At 35.8% G+C, this 15,592-nt stretch overlaps 2 protein-coding genes across 2 annotated transcripts; one reads left to right on the forward strand and one right to left on the reverse strand.

Moving 5' to 3' along the window:
* Window positions 1-621: 621 nt before the first annotated feature.
* Window positions 622-10,661, reverse strand: LOC131785953 (sideroflexin-1-like). The gene is made up of 12 exons (XM_059102910.2): window positions 10,572-10,661; window positions 9,601-9,774; window positions 8,542-8,712; window positions 7,682-7,780; window positions 6,552-6,627; window positions 6,058-6,143; window positions 5,191-5,251; window positions 4,641-4,707; window positions 4,062-4,111; window positions 3,647-3,696; window positions 2,828-2,875; window positions 622-2,130 (listed from the first exon to the last, which is right to left on the reverse strand). The coding sequence occupies exons 2-12, from the start codon at window positions 9,768-9,770 to the stop codon at window positions 2,031-2,033; spliced, it is 978 nt and encodes a 325-aa protein (XP_058958893.1). The 5' UTR covers window positions 9,771-9,774; window positions 10,572-10,661; the 3' UTR covers window positions 622-2,030.
* A 1,062-nt stretch (window positions 10,662-11,723) lies between these two features.
* On the forward strand, window positions 11,724-15,580 carry LOC131799055 (4-hydroxyphenylpyruvate dioxygenase-like protein). Its single transcript, XM_059116724.2, has 4 exons — window positions 11,724-12,483; window positions 13,300-13,451; window positions 13,957-14,108; window positions 14,206-15,580. The coding sequence occupies exons 1-4, from the start codon at window positions 11,724-11,726 to the stop codon at window positions 14,354-14,356; spliced, it is 1,215 nt and encodes a 404-aa protein (XP_058972707.2). The 3' UTR covers window positions 14,357-15,580.
* Window positions 15,581-15,592: the final 12 nt, after the last annotated feature.

Here is a 15,592-nt window from a genome sequence, read left to right on the forward strand (position 1 = left end):
CTCGCCGTCAAGGTTGCACTCTTCATTGTTTTACCCCATTGAGGAAACACAGAAAAAGCACAAACAAGCAAAAAGCAGAAAATATCAATACATCTTGTGAAGAAAGGAAAATGGTAATTTGTGATCCCATTAGTGATTGATGATCATTTTGTTATCAATCTCCCATGCTATACAGCACTATGAAAAAAAGCTAAAATGAAAAAAAAACAAAACAAAAAAACAGCATTTCAAGATTGCAGCACACTGAAAGTATGATTCCCTTATCCCCTGTCTTGGTTTAGGGTCCATTTGTGGTCTGTTGAAAATTGCCTCTCCCACCTCTTTCGTGGGCCAATCTAAGTCCCTGTCCTGACTCCACCCTTTGTGGACTATTGGATGCTAATCCCACTTGGGAGACATAGGGCTATGAGTTTTTCTAGAACCCTCACCTTTAATATAATTAGGCTAGGTAGAATTATCTATGCTAGAGAGGGATGGATTACTTTCAAACCAATGCTTTGCACTTATCCATTATGATCCTGCCTCTAGAGCTAGGTCCCTTACCCTCCCCCCCCCCCCATAAAAAACAACAACAACAACGAAGTAAAGAGCTTGATCACAAAGCAAATACCATGTGATTTATTTGTCCATTCCATAATTATGAACATGATTAACAGTTAATTTGCTATTATCAACTGAGTTAACATAAATTGGCCACTGTAAAGAGTTTCAAAACCCTCTTCACCATAAAGAAACTCTTTACAAAGGCCAATTTTTTTTATTGACTCAGTTGATAATGTTGATAATACCAAATTACCCTGTTATACCCTCCCACTGGCACAGCACCACGGTTTATTCAGAAATTTACCTCCTTTAAAATGTTATCATGTTTGTTACACAAAGGATACCAGTGCATATTTTTTTTGACACAATTAATTTAAATTCCTGGTTCTTTATGATGTTAATAATTGCAAAAAACCAAATTCCACGAATGAAACTGAATTACCATTGATAATATAAAAAACTGTCACTCACCACGAAATTAATTTATAGTATATAAAATTTTAACTCCCATATTTTTATTAACATGAACACACATTCACATATGCTTAACCATTAAGCCCCCAAAAGCGATTAACATGTAACTTCTCCCTATAATATCCACACACTGTTCAGCAAACAGGTAATAAGAATACTCAAACTTATCAGTTAGAAGTTGTTATCTTGATCAAACACCAAATTCTTGTAACTAATCAACAGGGAAATGTGTAGCAGCTGGAGAGGAGAATTAACAAGTAGATCTTGGGAGTTACAGGGTCAAATTCCCTCAAAAATTTAGAAAATCCTACAACATTGCATAAATTCCCAATGCTTGAGACCAAGACCATGAAAAATATCTTATTTCTTCTAATAACTTATCTTTGTGACTTAAATAGGATGAATTCATGAAGTGAAAAATTCACAAATTAAGATATGAATTATTGAATATGTATGCAGCAGAAAAATATGTTTTCTATTTATACCATCTAATACATTTCATAAAATTTAACATTACTCCTTGTTTGAGATTCCAAAGAGTTGCAAAACCTGTTGTTAGTTGTCTTCAAATGCACAAAAATTTAATTATGGAAGATATCACTTTGGAGAAAAAAACTTTGGTAACCTGGCCACAATGACATGGCACTGAGGAGTTCAACCTGCATGACAGAAACCACATTGTGTGGATGAAAATTCATAGCTGGACAAGATGTCAAATGGGGCTACCAACAGCCCAAATTTTAAAACAGTCAGACACAATTTTCAAAAGGTTACTGGGCAATTCTTAGGAAACTTGCAATTTAGGTGGAGATAAAAATTATACTGTCACTTCAACATACCTCTAATGTAGTTGATTTAAAAGGTTATTGCAATTGAACCTTACAGAAGGTATACCAAAATTCACTTAATACACAAGGTAATTAAAAAATTGTTAGCATGCTATAAGATGCACACAACAATTGCACGTAAATTCTAATCAATTCCTCTTAATAAGTTAATAGTAACATGATGATTCAAAGTCCCTTGTTGAAGTACACATATTTCAGTGGAGTTCCTCCTCTTTGTTTGATGATTTCTTGAAGTTCAGGTTCAAGTTTTGAGACTGCTATAGAGCTGCAAGGTGGAAAGGCAAAAAACAACTGGTTTTATAGCTGGAAATTAATCACAATTGCTCAATTTATTGTGTTTTTTTTACTGTTCTTCTCCTACAGTTCAAGACAATACACTTAGTCACTCCTACATGTATCTCTTTCCATCCCAAATTTATCCCCCATAATTAACCTCTCCCTCCCCATTAAGAGGAAAGGGTTGCACAGTAGTATTATTGTTAAGTGCATAATTTGTGGATTTCATCTTTTGAAAAATGTGATTTTGATGAGGTATTCTTCATGTAATCTGTGAACCAAACACTAGTTGTAAACCATTATAATTTAACCTTGGTATTTATGATTTCATCACTAACTCTAAGGTAGTAAATTCCTACAAAGATTAAATGAGGGATCTGACAACTTTCATTGTTGACAGTTTTCATAGGGAAATTTGATAAATCACAGCATTAATGAATGCTGACAATTGGAAAAAACAGTCTGCAAGCAGTTTACTGATTTTCTATTTGCATATTTTTGGTCAAAGTTTGCATAATATGTTGCTCATTAATCACCCACTTCACACTTGTTGATTAGGGTAAAAGCTGAATAAATGGTTTTAATAAGAGTCCTGCACAATTTCAACTACAATGTTTTGGTGTTTTCAACTTCAGAAAATTACACTGGAAATTAAAGTATCTCAGCCTATAATACAGTGTACTAACCTCTTTTGTGGAAAGATTGCACAACACAAGGGAGTAGCAAACACCAAGCTTAAAAGAATAAAAGAAAAAGTACTATAAGTCCCAAAAAAGATTTTATTTCAAACAAACTGAGATTTACACCAAGAAGTACAATCATTCATGTCTCTGATTGGACAAAAAATGTTTTCTTTCAGTTAGTCTTTTGCTTCCCATCTTTGAAATGTTTTAGTCAGTAAGAAAAAAGTCTCAGTATGTGTGAAATAAAAACATCATACTGTGGAAAGTGCTTGAATGATTTTTTTTGGCTCTTGTTGCGATGGATCACAATCTCACTTATTTGCTTCACTCACTTGTTTATTTTGCTGATGCATTGCGACTTGTGAATAAAAATTGTTCATGCATACTTTCTGTGGAATAATCTCTATGTAATTATCAATGACAAATGCAAGTCAGAGTAGTTTTTGCATTCAGTTCTTTTACTCAGCTTTTGTAGCCAAACCACCCTCTTACTGTGGTGATCACTACACTCACAGCTACCATGACAATTACAGGAAATAAACCGCAAAAGAATTCCCAAAACTACCTTGCACCCATAACCTCAAAAGCCAGTGTGATGCTTTGAATCCCTTATTCTTCTTGAAGTACTGGTTCCTTTTTTTTTTTTTTTAGCGAATTCTTACATTTCAAGAGGCTGATATTGCTCTTATTCACTAATCATTAGTAACAAGTTATACTCCACTGTCTTCTTCTTTGAATCCTTTTCTAGCAAATATAATGTCAAAACTTTTAAAAATGGTATCATGCTCTTAAGGTATGGTTGTCTGTATGTATCATACTTACCACAATCCCACTAATCCAACTTGAATTGGAGAAGCTAAAATTGGCCACCGCTAAGATTATAAGATGGAATTTTTATATATCATGTTCAAACATTACTTAATGAAAAACAAACACCACTCTCTTGAGAGGCGCAGTCAAGAAGCCATCAATGTATATTACCTGTATTTCATCAGCAATTATCATCAAATCAACAAATAAATTCATTACTTTTTTAATTATGAATTTATTCACTTCATCATTCATAAGTTTATTTCACTATCCAATCATCTCTTTGTTTAACTATTCAGTTACTTAACATTTACAAGTAAATTTGAACCTATTTCAGTCCATAAAAATGACAAAAATTTTAAATTTAGCAAAGCTGGGTTAGAGAAAAAGAAATGGCTTAAGACAAACTTGTTTAACCAAAGCTTACCTTCATAAATGGCTTTGTATCTAGATAGTTCATTATAATTGGTGGGATAGCTGAAAGTAAAAGATGCAAAATGTAAAAATACTGTTAATCGGTTTACTGCAAGTTTACAAACACATCCACTACAAGCCTGCCAAAAGGACCCTAATCATAGTCAAATGGCAGTCGCCCAATGAAGAAAACTAACAAGCACTCAGACCATCTTGGCTTGCCTTTATCTAGTAGTTTTGTGTCTTGTTCAGCTTGTTTTAACAGCTCTACTGCTGGACATCTCAAATTACATGGCAAGCTAAAACATCTTCTCCACTTTTGTGGTGATCAATCTAATAATTGTAAGTTAATAAAAATCTCATAGATTCAGCAATATTGCCAGTCACTAAAAGCATCCCAAAAAACTCTGATACAATAATGTAGTATGCCATTGACTAATGTAGAAAATATGTGCGGTGCAAGTAATCCTTGATAGTTTACATGTTAAAGGTCTGTTGGCTAACTTAAGAAGTATTAAATAATATTATGACAATGTCTAACATTAAATAACATATTATGAACCATAGAAAAAACTCATTATAGTAAGCTTACACATTCCAGGAGATGCCATAACTATTCTGGAAAACACAACACTTCCTATGGCTTTCCGTGCTGCAGCCTGAAATGTGAAAAGAGTAGATAAAAATGCAATGGCTGAGCTGGCAGACTTTACACAAATTTGGTGCAATATGTTGAACTGAAAATAAATGATGGGAGGTCAAGCTGTCTGAGTAAAAGTGAAGAACAGTTCTCCATAACAGACTACTGGTTGTCTGTCAGCAAATCTTGGCTATTTCCCATCAACTCAAGCAGTTTCTGGGCCAGCAAGATTTAACTAAAGCATAAGCAAGGTGTGGTACAGAGTGAAACATCTTTTTACATTATAGAGAGTAAGAAAGGAGGTAAATTCTGAGCTGACTGGTGAAATTAAAAAAAATTATTATTTAAAAATGCACTCAAGTAGAATAAAAAATTTGTGGGAAACTGAGAAATTTTTTTTTAAGGGGGAGGGGGGTCGAGGATGGACAAAAGGAAAAATAATGACTTCTATATTAAGTTAGTATAATCTGAAAAAAAAACTGCAATTGAAGAAAATGCTCACCTTTGATTCTCCAATTCTGTTTCCATCTTCATCAGTTACAGGAATTCCCCTCAATAACTCCCTGCAATCAGAAACAAATTACTTACTTTAATTATAGAAAGACAAGTATAAAATTAATCAAACTCTTTTCTACTTCAAAGTAAAACAGCTAACTGATGAAGAGAAAAATGTGAGATCCAGGATTTCAAGTCCCATGCAAATAAAGGAAGATCAATCAAATCTAGGATAAATCAAGATTTTCATTCTGTTGATGCAATAATCATACTAAAAAAGGACAAGTTACTGCTCCTTTGAAGCAATTGAATTGAAGTCCCATGCAAATAAAGGAAGATCAATCAAATCTAAGATAAATCAAGATTTTTATTCTGTTGATGCAATAATCATACTAAAAAAGGACAAGTTAGTGCTCCTTTGAAGCAATTGTATTTGTACCATGTAAAAAAAATCAAACCTATTTTACTGTTATGTAAAAGATATGCACTTAAAACAATTATTTAAAACTTAATAATAAACATGAAGAAATTACACCCTTCTGATTGGCTGAAAAAGAGTGCATCCTCATGTAACAGGAGTGCAAAGTTGTAACATAAATGCAAGCAACAAGTACATTTAGCATGCACATCCTTCTTGACTTTCTGTGATGTTTTTTTGTGTGCCTTATCAACAAATAATAACATGATTTCTCTTGCAATTTGGTGTAATAAGCACTTGTTAATTTTTCAGACTACAAATTGCACTTGCCCTACTAGGTCATGCAATTTTGTTGTCTTAGAAAAATTTACTCTTGCTTATTAACACTAAATATCGCTTGAAATCATGTTATTACCTAATTTTTATACTAATAGTCAGCAAGGAGAGTCCACATACGTTTGTCGCATAAGAGGAATGTTCACACAGTTTGCTGCAGCAACAGCAGCAAATGGAACAAATCTACCAATCAAAGGTGGAGCTGACTGTAAAATTAACCAATCAAAATTAATGGTTATCCCAAATAGACTTATAATAGGCAGTAAAGTTTGAACTTCATCCATCACCATTAATCCTTTGGAGTTATTGGATTATGGGAACAAATCAGTGCCCTTCTCATAAAAATCATGTTGATTGTTGATGGTGTTACAAAGTGCAGATGACAGATAACTTTTCATCAGCTGCTTAACCAAAACACAGCGGCAGACTCACGAAATAAAATATTTCATTTAGGCTTCTGTCCACTGGGCACCCAACAAACTTCTAGATCTACAGTTGGACCAAAAACTTTTATAAGTCCATGGTTGACAATTGCCTGGCCTGTCTAATAACTGAGTTATCAAAACATGTTAACTGCTGGCCTATTGAATATACAAAAGGGGACTGCACTTCACCTTAGTCAAGTGGTTTAATCCCAAGGCAACAGCAACAGCTCCTGTTGTGGCAAATGCATATCCCATTCCCAACTGTCTGTGTCAAAGGAATTAATAGTTATTAATATCATCCAAAGTAACATAATATTCATTGATAGTAATTAGTGGTTAGTAGTTCTGAATAGTTATTTTATTGTTAATACTAAGACAGTGAGACAGAGATAGCACAAAAAGATGATTTTAACTTATTTATTCAATCAACAATTACAATATGTTTGGGTGCAAATCCCACTGCATTCCTAGGGGGTGAATAGCAAAAGGTATTCAGAGTATGATTAGCCAATCAGAGCAGTATCCACTCAGTATCCACTAAGTATCCAATCAGTATCCACTCGGTATCCAATCAGTATCCACTCAGTATCCAATCAGAGCAGTATCCACTGTTTTAGTATACACTAATTATAAATACTTAAACATTTAACACAGATTATAAGGAGTACAAGGGACCTATCTTGTCTTACTTTTTGGGATTACCCAATCGGAGCACAGGATTCACTTCATCTTGCTTGCATGTGGATAGCTAGGAGCATGTCTCAATAATTAACAATTATTCACTGAAGATGAAGTGAATACTTTGAGTAATCTCAGAGACAAACTTTGTCTCTGAGATTACTCAAGTAGAGGGGATTATTCAAAAGTGTTCACTGAGCCTGAGGCAAATAACTGTTTCAGTATAACTGTTCAAGTACTTTCAAATTCTGTTATAAATTCTGTAAATAAGGAAAGCACTGTGCATAGTTTGTATAATTGCAGTGATGACTTGTATCAAGATAAGCAAGAAGTTTACCAGGTTTATTCAATTAAATCGGCTTAATAACTTTCTTTTGAAAAGTGTTCCATCAATCTCAGTAGCATCTTTTGTGCTCTTCTCAACTAAATTTTGTTTATCACTTCCTCAGACACATTGACAAAATGCAATGCAGCCACCTTGAAATTGGAATATGACAAGAAATGAAAATAGCAAGATATGATGCAATCCTCAGCCAATCAGAACATACACATCTCCATAATCACCTGAACAATTATACTAAAATATAGATATTCTACAAACACATGCCATAAATCGTCAAAGAACCAAGATATAATCTTACTCATTTGTTATTAGTGAGTCGCCGCTCCGGTTTGTGTAGTTCACTACTGCATTAAATGACTGATTGATCCACTGCCAGAAGAGAACAGCTGACGTGCTCCTGAAAAAAAATTCATTAATCATGATTTCAGACATTCTGAAAATTTAGAGCTTCACCAAAGTTTCATAACATTACTATAATAGATTTAAACTGAAACTACCAGATTCAAAATGTTGCTGATTTTTCACCCATTTCTGCCAAGAGTTTATCCCCTTAAACTTCCACGAGTGACCAAGAAAGAATTTCTCCTTACAATATCAAAACAAAATCAAGTAGACAAGTTATGAGAATAAAGAAAAATATAAGTTAGGGGATTATAAGATGATCCAATACCAAATTCTCCAAACTAACATCACAAGAACTGTGTGGGAGATAATAAGGAGAATTACTAATAAGATCTTGGGAGTTAAAGGGTTCACAAGCAAGGGATATATTGTATGCCCTCTCAATACTGGTTACACTACAATTAACAATTAGTTCATATGTCAGCATACGTTCATCGAGATATGAAGCACACGGGAAGTTTGGAGAGCACGAAAGATGTGTAAGAGTTGCTCGAGGTGTAGCCGAGAGCAACTCTAGCTTCTTGAGTGCTCTCCAAACTTCCCAAGTGCTTCATATATTGATGAACACACAGCTGACATATGAACCAATTGTTTTATAACATTTTCAACCCGATGGAAAATTTTTTTCTTAAGAGATTTGTTTGCTGACGTCATGAGCGTGCACAATAGGAATATGAAGTACGCTCATGCAATTGAATTTGAGTAGACAAATTTACTAGCTATGTTATAACATGAAATAAAACATGAGATACTAACTTGTAAAATGTCAACATACAACCACATATTGACATGTTCATTGGTACTTGTGCTGACATTCGTCCAATAATGAACATTTTATCTCCTGTATCAGGATGGAAAGCTGACTCATAGACTTTCTTAGCAGTCCATATTTGAGCATCAGTGGTTCCAGCAGGTTCTTTTTTCTGCCTGCAAAAATTGATGAGTAACTAGTAATAAGTGTAAAATTTAGAGCCTTTCTTATTTAATAACCAAAATCTAACACTGTAATGCTATTGAATCATGTTGGCAGAACAAAAAGAACTCACAGCAGTAGGAAACAAGAAACATATTAATTAAAATATTTGCAAATAAGCTCTGAAACAAAAAAACAATTACACAAATGCAATCCTTATTCTTTGAAGTGTGTCTGAGTGTTTGTCTGTCTTCCCTTTTTGTTCCCTTTCTTTGTCTTTTTCACTTTTTTAACCTAAGCTTAAGATCACAACCTTATATGGGTAAGGATAATATTTATCATATATTCCATACAGCCCATGTGCATTTCTATTGAAAAATACTTTTTAAAATCCCTGCATGGTGAACACAATGAAGCAAGCAGAACCAAAAAAAGCCCTACAGCCATGTGAAAGAAGAAAGGAAGAAGGAGAAAGAAACTCCATCCTTCTATAAAACACTTAATGGATGAGTCAGGTTGAGTTGAACAAGACAATATTTTACACCAGGTCTCTTTGTTGAAAGCCTGAGACAGATATTTTCCCTTCAAGCCCTTCGACAAAGTCAATAAGTACATTATGATAGATAGCCTTACAATCACAAAATTGGTATTTCAAATTGTAATACTAGTAAAGAATTATTACAAAGGAGTCCATTATATGAGATTTATTGGCTTCCACTGGCCACCTTAAAACTGGAGTTATGCACCAGCCCCATGGGCCACTTGGGCCCATATAAAGGCTTACTGGCTACCTTGCCTCATTCATGTTTTTTAAGTATCATATCTTTTTTTTAATGTAGCTGTAAGGCAAAATCAATTAGCTAAATTGAACTTGGTACTCCCCAAGACAATTGGTTTGTTACCTGTACTTTAGAAGAAGTTCTTTTGCATCATCAAGTTCTTTCGCTGAACGCAAAATATTCTTTGGGTCAGTAACTGTGAAAAAGTGTTTAGCACGTCCGAGAAACGTTGATTGGTCATAACGAGGGGCATCCAAATTAATTCTTCCACCTTCCAATCTTGGTGTTTCCATGTTTCTTAATAAAGGAAAAAAAGTGTATTTTTGTTGCATCATTTATTTATAATCCCTCCAGTAACATTCTACACGAAGCAAACCTATGTAAAATACCAACAAGATTTTTACATTGGGGGAATCCTACAGGATTCTCTTTATGGAATTTTTTTCTTAATGCAGAGGGAGGTCAAGTGCATAAACATTTTGACTGACCTCATCATATGAAGAAGATAAGTATTACTTGACAAAGGACATTTCTTTATTACTAGGACATTCATCACAATGAATAAACAAAACCTATTCACAAAGTAATCAAGCAAATGATCACTACATTTTGTAATCAGCTAAGCTGGGTGCAATCTGGGTTAAATTGTACTTCATCGATTAATTTCTCAAAAACAAGAAAATGAAATGTAACATGTAGTATTACGTTTAATTTACGCGTTAGCATTCTCATCAAAAGTACCGGTAGGCGATACGTTTATTTGTAAACGTACTTGAGATTCAATTTGACTCACGGGGCTCTGGTACCTGTTCGCCGTAGTAATACATTCACGTTAACCGTTTGAAACAAAAAGATTTTACTGTTTGCCTAAAATAAGATATATCCTAAAATGGAGCAAACGGCTATCAATCGAGAATTTACAAAAATGTACGAGGTGCGCTAACTAATTATATATAAAATGCACGTCTATCGAATCGAGTTTTCTGTATCACGAAGTAGTTTCAAAGAATCGATCTACGCACCGTGGAGTGAAACCCACGAAATCGAGAAAGCAATAATCAAAACACTTTAGTTCGTAAATTAGTTTTCCTTACCAGAATATTACACGTGGAACTGTGCCTCGGAATTTCCCAACACAAGAGAAGTCTTTCTGCTCTTGTTTCTTTCCCGCTGTAGATTCCCGGCATTCATCTGAAGCCGAAAGGGGGCGTTACAGGGGGCGGGTTAAGAGCCTCGCTCCCATGGTCGACCCAGGGTCTTTCCCTGAGAGCGAAGTTTGTTTCACATAGGAGATTTGCTTAGAAATTTAAAATGGATAAATAACTCAAAAAGTTTACTATAGTCTTTCCACGATAAGCACTCTTAGCCTTTGCTCTCTGAGTGGGTGAACGTGAAAAGTAATTTGGAGAGAAAAGAAAGATTTGAGACTAAAGTCCATTTACTTTTTTCGCGAGCTCCCCCATCTTCAATGACAATTTTTTTTCGCAATCAGAGATTGCGATTGACAAGCATTTGAAAACACATTGAACCACCCATGTAAGTTGCGAAAACTCTGAAGCAAATCTGCACCTTGGTGCGTATTTCTTGAGTGAGTGCGAGTCGTTTCGGTGCCCCAATGCGAATACAATTTGCGAATTTCTTAGGCCTTGATTATTCACATATCCCTAACAAAATCACCTCCCTGTGCTACTGTCACACTCATAGTCGTTGACCTTATTAGGTGCAAATTACGTGAAATACTTTTATAAAGGTTTGAAAAAAACTCATTGCACGATTTGTCTGAATCGATCAGTTCACTGATTGCAGCATAGAAGGAAAAGGAACCACTTGAGTGATATAAAAGGGACAAAACTTTGAGTTGCAAAGCCACAAGTTTGAGATGAGGAATTCAAGAAGTAAAGGATCCAGAGGTACCGTAGCCTGCAGTGCTTCAGTAAGGGATTACAAGTAAGGTATTCAGCTTTAGCAAGGTAACCCCAACTTTCACGCGCGCTTGGGCTCAACGCGCGCGTATAAGCCGTGCCACACGTTCCTCTCTGGCCACCTCCGATAATACTACTCCGCAAGCTACAGCCTGTGAAATACTACGGTACTGAGGGCAATACCGCCGGCAACGAACCCAGAATGAGCAATCTCACCGCTCTGGGTTGCATTTTATCGTTACTACCCCTCCCGTTAAAGTTCTGGGCTGAAATGGACTTGGTTCGCATGAGTAGAGACTGGTACTAGTTCTGAATTAAAGAAACATGGTGGTTCGTTTGCATCATGTCGAAATACGTTGTCAAAATCTTCAGCAAAGTTTGAGGCAATTATGCGGACACTTTGGGTTTAGAGTGCTTGCTTCGTCTTCCTTTCCTAATCGGGTCACTCTGAACCGGGACTCTATAAACTTTGTTTTGAGCGAAGGCGCCGGTGAGCGAGACACCGTTTACAATGTTGCCCTTGAAGTCAAAGATGTGAAAAATGTGGTGGACAATGTAGAAAGAAATGACGGGAAAATTATCAAAAGACCAGAAACATTGGCTGATAGCAATGGAGTGGTGGAATCTGCCGTTATACAAACTCCTGTAGGGAACGTTGTTCACACATTGTTAAATGCTTCTGGTTACAACGGTGTGTTTTTGCCGAGTTTTCATCGAAGTGACAAGAGAGCGTTACGCGAAGGACTTGATTATGTAACCCCATCGATCTCGTCAAACAAGAATACAGTGATTGGCGATCGTATTTTAACACACTTTGATCACATTACGTTTGCATGCTCGTTAGGGACTTCTCAGGCGATAATGAAATGGTATGAGCGATGTTTTGGGTTTAGTAGGTTTAATATCAGCTCTGACGAGAAATCGGACGGCTTCATTGTGCAGAGCTCAATACAAGGAGCGAGTATCGGGATGAAGTTGGCAGCCATGCAGTATTGGTTTTGCTCGGAATCAGAGCTGAGAATAGATACCGATGAACCAGGAGGGGGCGTTAAGTTCGTTTTCGCAGAACCTCTCCCTGGACAAGGTTAGAGCATTTGTTTCAATTGACAAAATCATTCAGGGTTGTGTAATAAACCCTTCGAGGGTTGACTAACTCCCGCGGCTCTAGAGAGTGGACTTATAAGCTCATGGGGGGGGGGGGGGGTTGTGTATTCATTTAGGGGTTTAGTCAGGAGACACTCACTCTTCCTTTGCTTTCTATATTTTGTCTTTGTTGAATGATCAGCTATCTAAAAATTTAGTGCAATCATGTTACTTGATTTCAGTACTTTCACATCATTCAGTAATATCACTAATGTTGGTACAAGTACTTGTAGCTGTAATGTGCAATATACTACAGAGGGCCTTTTAGAAACTTACCTAGAGAAAAAAGGAGAGTTCCTTTATTCTACACTGTCAACAAGTTTAAAGAAGGAAATTACTTCATTTGTTACCATATGATTTTCATCTTAAGCATTAAAAGTTACTTGTAAAATGGTAACACACATTGTTTTGAGATTTTGAAAAGTAACCTTTACTTTTGAAAATTGTCTTAATATGTGTTGAAAAGTTGAACACAGGGGCTGCTATTTTGAATACTGTGTAGCAATCTGGCCAATACTGATTTCTCCAAACTAACATCAGTAAAAAAAATTATGTAGATATTAAGGAGAATTACTATAACAATTTCATGGATGTTTTTTTTTAAGTGTTAAGTTAAAAAAGTTAAGTTAACACTTTAAAAATGGGTAAGGGGTGTGATTGTAGGCTGATAAAATTATTTAGAAAGTTTGTGTTACTTGTTAAACAAAAAATGGGTATCTTTTTGGTTAAGATTGTTGGTTTTTTTAAATTTTTGCAGGTCCTAACCAGGTACAAACATTCCTAACAGAGCATGGGGGACCAGGCATACAGCACATAGGTCTGCATACACCGAATATAACTGAAGCTGTTGCTGCATTAAAGGAAAGTGGAGTCAAGTTTATTGATCCTCCATCTGCTTATTATTCTGAGGTATGCAATCTATGCAGTGATGATTAATTTAGGATACATGTAAGAGGCTTGGGGACCATAGAGAAGGAGGTACCCAAGTTCAATTTCATAGGGTTTGCTCTGGTTACTTCTTGCTAACCCTTTAACTCTTATGATCTGATCATCAATTCTCCCCTCTAACTGTTACACATTTCCTTGTAAATTAGTTGGAAGAATTTGGTGTTTGATCAAGATAACAATCTTTGGAAAGGTCATCACAATTGGCTTCTTTTTTGCCATACATGTAAATGAGTTCATCTTAAGTGTAGTTGTGGTTTAGCCAATGTATCAGGGTTTCACTCTCAACAGAATCATGGTGCTAAAGTCAGCTAACTTTGGTCTTTGGGGGAACTTTTATTTGGGTGTGACTTTACTTACACAAAAGTTTTTAGGAGCTAGGCAATCAAAATTTTTTCTGCAAGAGCCTATAGGCAACTGGTAAATCTTCTAAGAGGACACATCTGACGAGATCAATCTCACTTCACAGGAAGATAAAGTGCAGGAAATAAGAGATGTAGGAGAGAGTGTGGAGTCTCTCCAGAAACATGGTATTCTGTTGGATGCAGAGAGCTTCACCTCTAGCAAAAGCACTGCCTCATCTTTGGAAAATATGAATGTAAACCAAGATGCTGACAACAAGTGAGTTAAGTTGAGATTCCAAAAAGGAATTTAACATTTTGTTAGTGGGAGGTATTTGTGGTGAATTAACTACCTTTCCTTTGTTGTTATTTTACAGGTATTTGATGCAGGTTTTTACTAGACCACTTTTTAACAAAGAAACCTTTTTCCTGGAGGTTATCCAGCGATGTGGGGCTACAGGATTTGGAGCAGGCAACATAACTGCTCTGTGGAAAGCCGTTGATTCATATTTGAATAAGAAGATCTAATTAAAAAAATTTTTAAAAATTAATAGACATCTCAATTTTGAGGGTCCAACATAGGTTTGGCAGGATGTGGAATGAGGCTTTAAACTGAGGCAGAATGTGGGATATGAGAAATTTTAAAGGCAAGATGTGGGAGTCATGACCTCAGAGACATGAAAAAGTATTTATTCTCTGTTTAAAAGGGCTTAATGACTCCTAAAAATGGAGCGTAAAAGTAAAATGAAATTCCCATGATTTACTTATGTTTCATGATTTGTTTGCTTGGGTAACACGTGATGCAAGTCAATAAAAACCATGGCAAAAGTAAGGTGATCAAAAGCTTCATGAGCATGTTGACTACATTGCCACAAAATAGCGATTTCTGCGTCATCCAAAACTATAGTGGCGCTTGTCCACTGCTAGCTGGACCGCACAAAATCCACTGATCAATACAATGTACTGCACCAAACTTCTTTGGGAACGCCTTCTTTATTATTGTATTCCATTGTATTCCACTGTTCCATTGCTCTATCAAAGGTCTTATATTTGATGATTTGCAAATTCAAGACAGATTTTATTGCCAGAGTAAGAAAACTCAAATTTTTTTCTATTTCAAAAATGTCTGTGCACAATTAGGAAAGTGTCCTCTTATGGAAATGTGTAAATACAGAGTTTGACTGGGAGGCAAAAAAAGAGAATCTGAAAGAGTTTTCATATGAAGAACTGTCTGCTCACAAGTGTCCATTAGTGGAGAGTTCCTCACTCTGTGATTGGTCCATAACTTTCTCAATCAATTAGGTTAAAAATTAAAACCATTTGGCAGGCAATTTTCCCCACCCCACCCCCTACCTTTCAGTGCTGACAACATTTCTTGCTTATCATAAATTTAGCCTAGTAAAATATTTAGTATTGTAATCTATTCACATTGTTTCATGAGGATTGTGCTTGGGGAAATAACATTCTAACAGCCCTAGCATGAGTTAAGAAGTGGTCACAAGAAATTATCTTTCATGGAAAATTTCAGTAATGGTATGTTCCTCCCCCTCTACCACACACTTAGACTATAGATCATGCAATATTTTGGCAAGCAATTTCACAGTAATCTGTTGGTGAGTTTTGATGGCAGCTGAAGGCTGGGGAGAGAAATAAATTTATACAGAGGGGGTGAGTGACATCAAAAAAGGAGAGGGGAAGGGGTGGGGCATTGAATATCTCCTCAACTTTCCTCCCAACCTCTTCCCCACCCTCCCATCTAACTCT

Source organism: Pocillopora verrucosa, chromosome 1 (assembly GCF_036669915.1).
Source record: "Pocillopora verrucosa isolate sample1 chromosome 1, ASM3666991v2, whole genome shotgun sequence".
Lineage (NCBI taxonomy): Eukaryota > Metazoa > Cnidaria > Anthozoa > Scleractinia > Pocilloporidae > Pocillopora > Pocillopora verrucosa.

Excerpts from the sequence above, each read along its gene's own strand:
- LOC131799055 (XM_059116724.2), top strand. The coding sequence starts at position 11,724 with ATGGTGGTTCGTTTGCATCATGTCGAAATACGTTGTCAAAATCTTCAG. Across the intron at positions 12,484-13,299 it reads AGAACCTCTCCCTGGACAAG|GTCCTAACCAGGTACAAACA; the intron begins GTTAGAGCATTT and ends AAATTTTTGCAG. Across the intron at positions 14,109-14,205 it reads AACCAAGATGCTGACAACAA|GTATTTGATGCAGGTTTTTA; the intron begins GTGAGTTAAGTT and ends GTTATTTTACAG.
- LOC131785953 (XM_059102910.2), bottom strand. The coding sequence starts at position 9,770 with ATGGAAACACCAAGATTGGAAGGTGGAAGAATTAATTTGGATGCCCCT. Across the intron at positions 6,144-6,551 it reads GATTAAACCACTTGACTAAG|TCAGCTCCACCTTTGATTGG; the intron begins GTGAAGTGCAGT and ends TTAATTTTACAG. Across the intron at positions 2,876-3,646 it reads GTTGGATTAGTGGGATTGTG|CTTGGTGTTTGCTACTCCCT; the intron begins GTAAGTATGATA and ends TATTCTTTTAAG.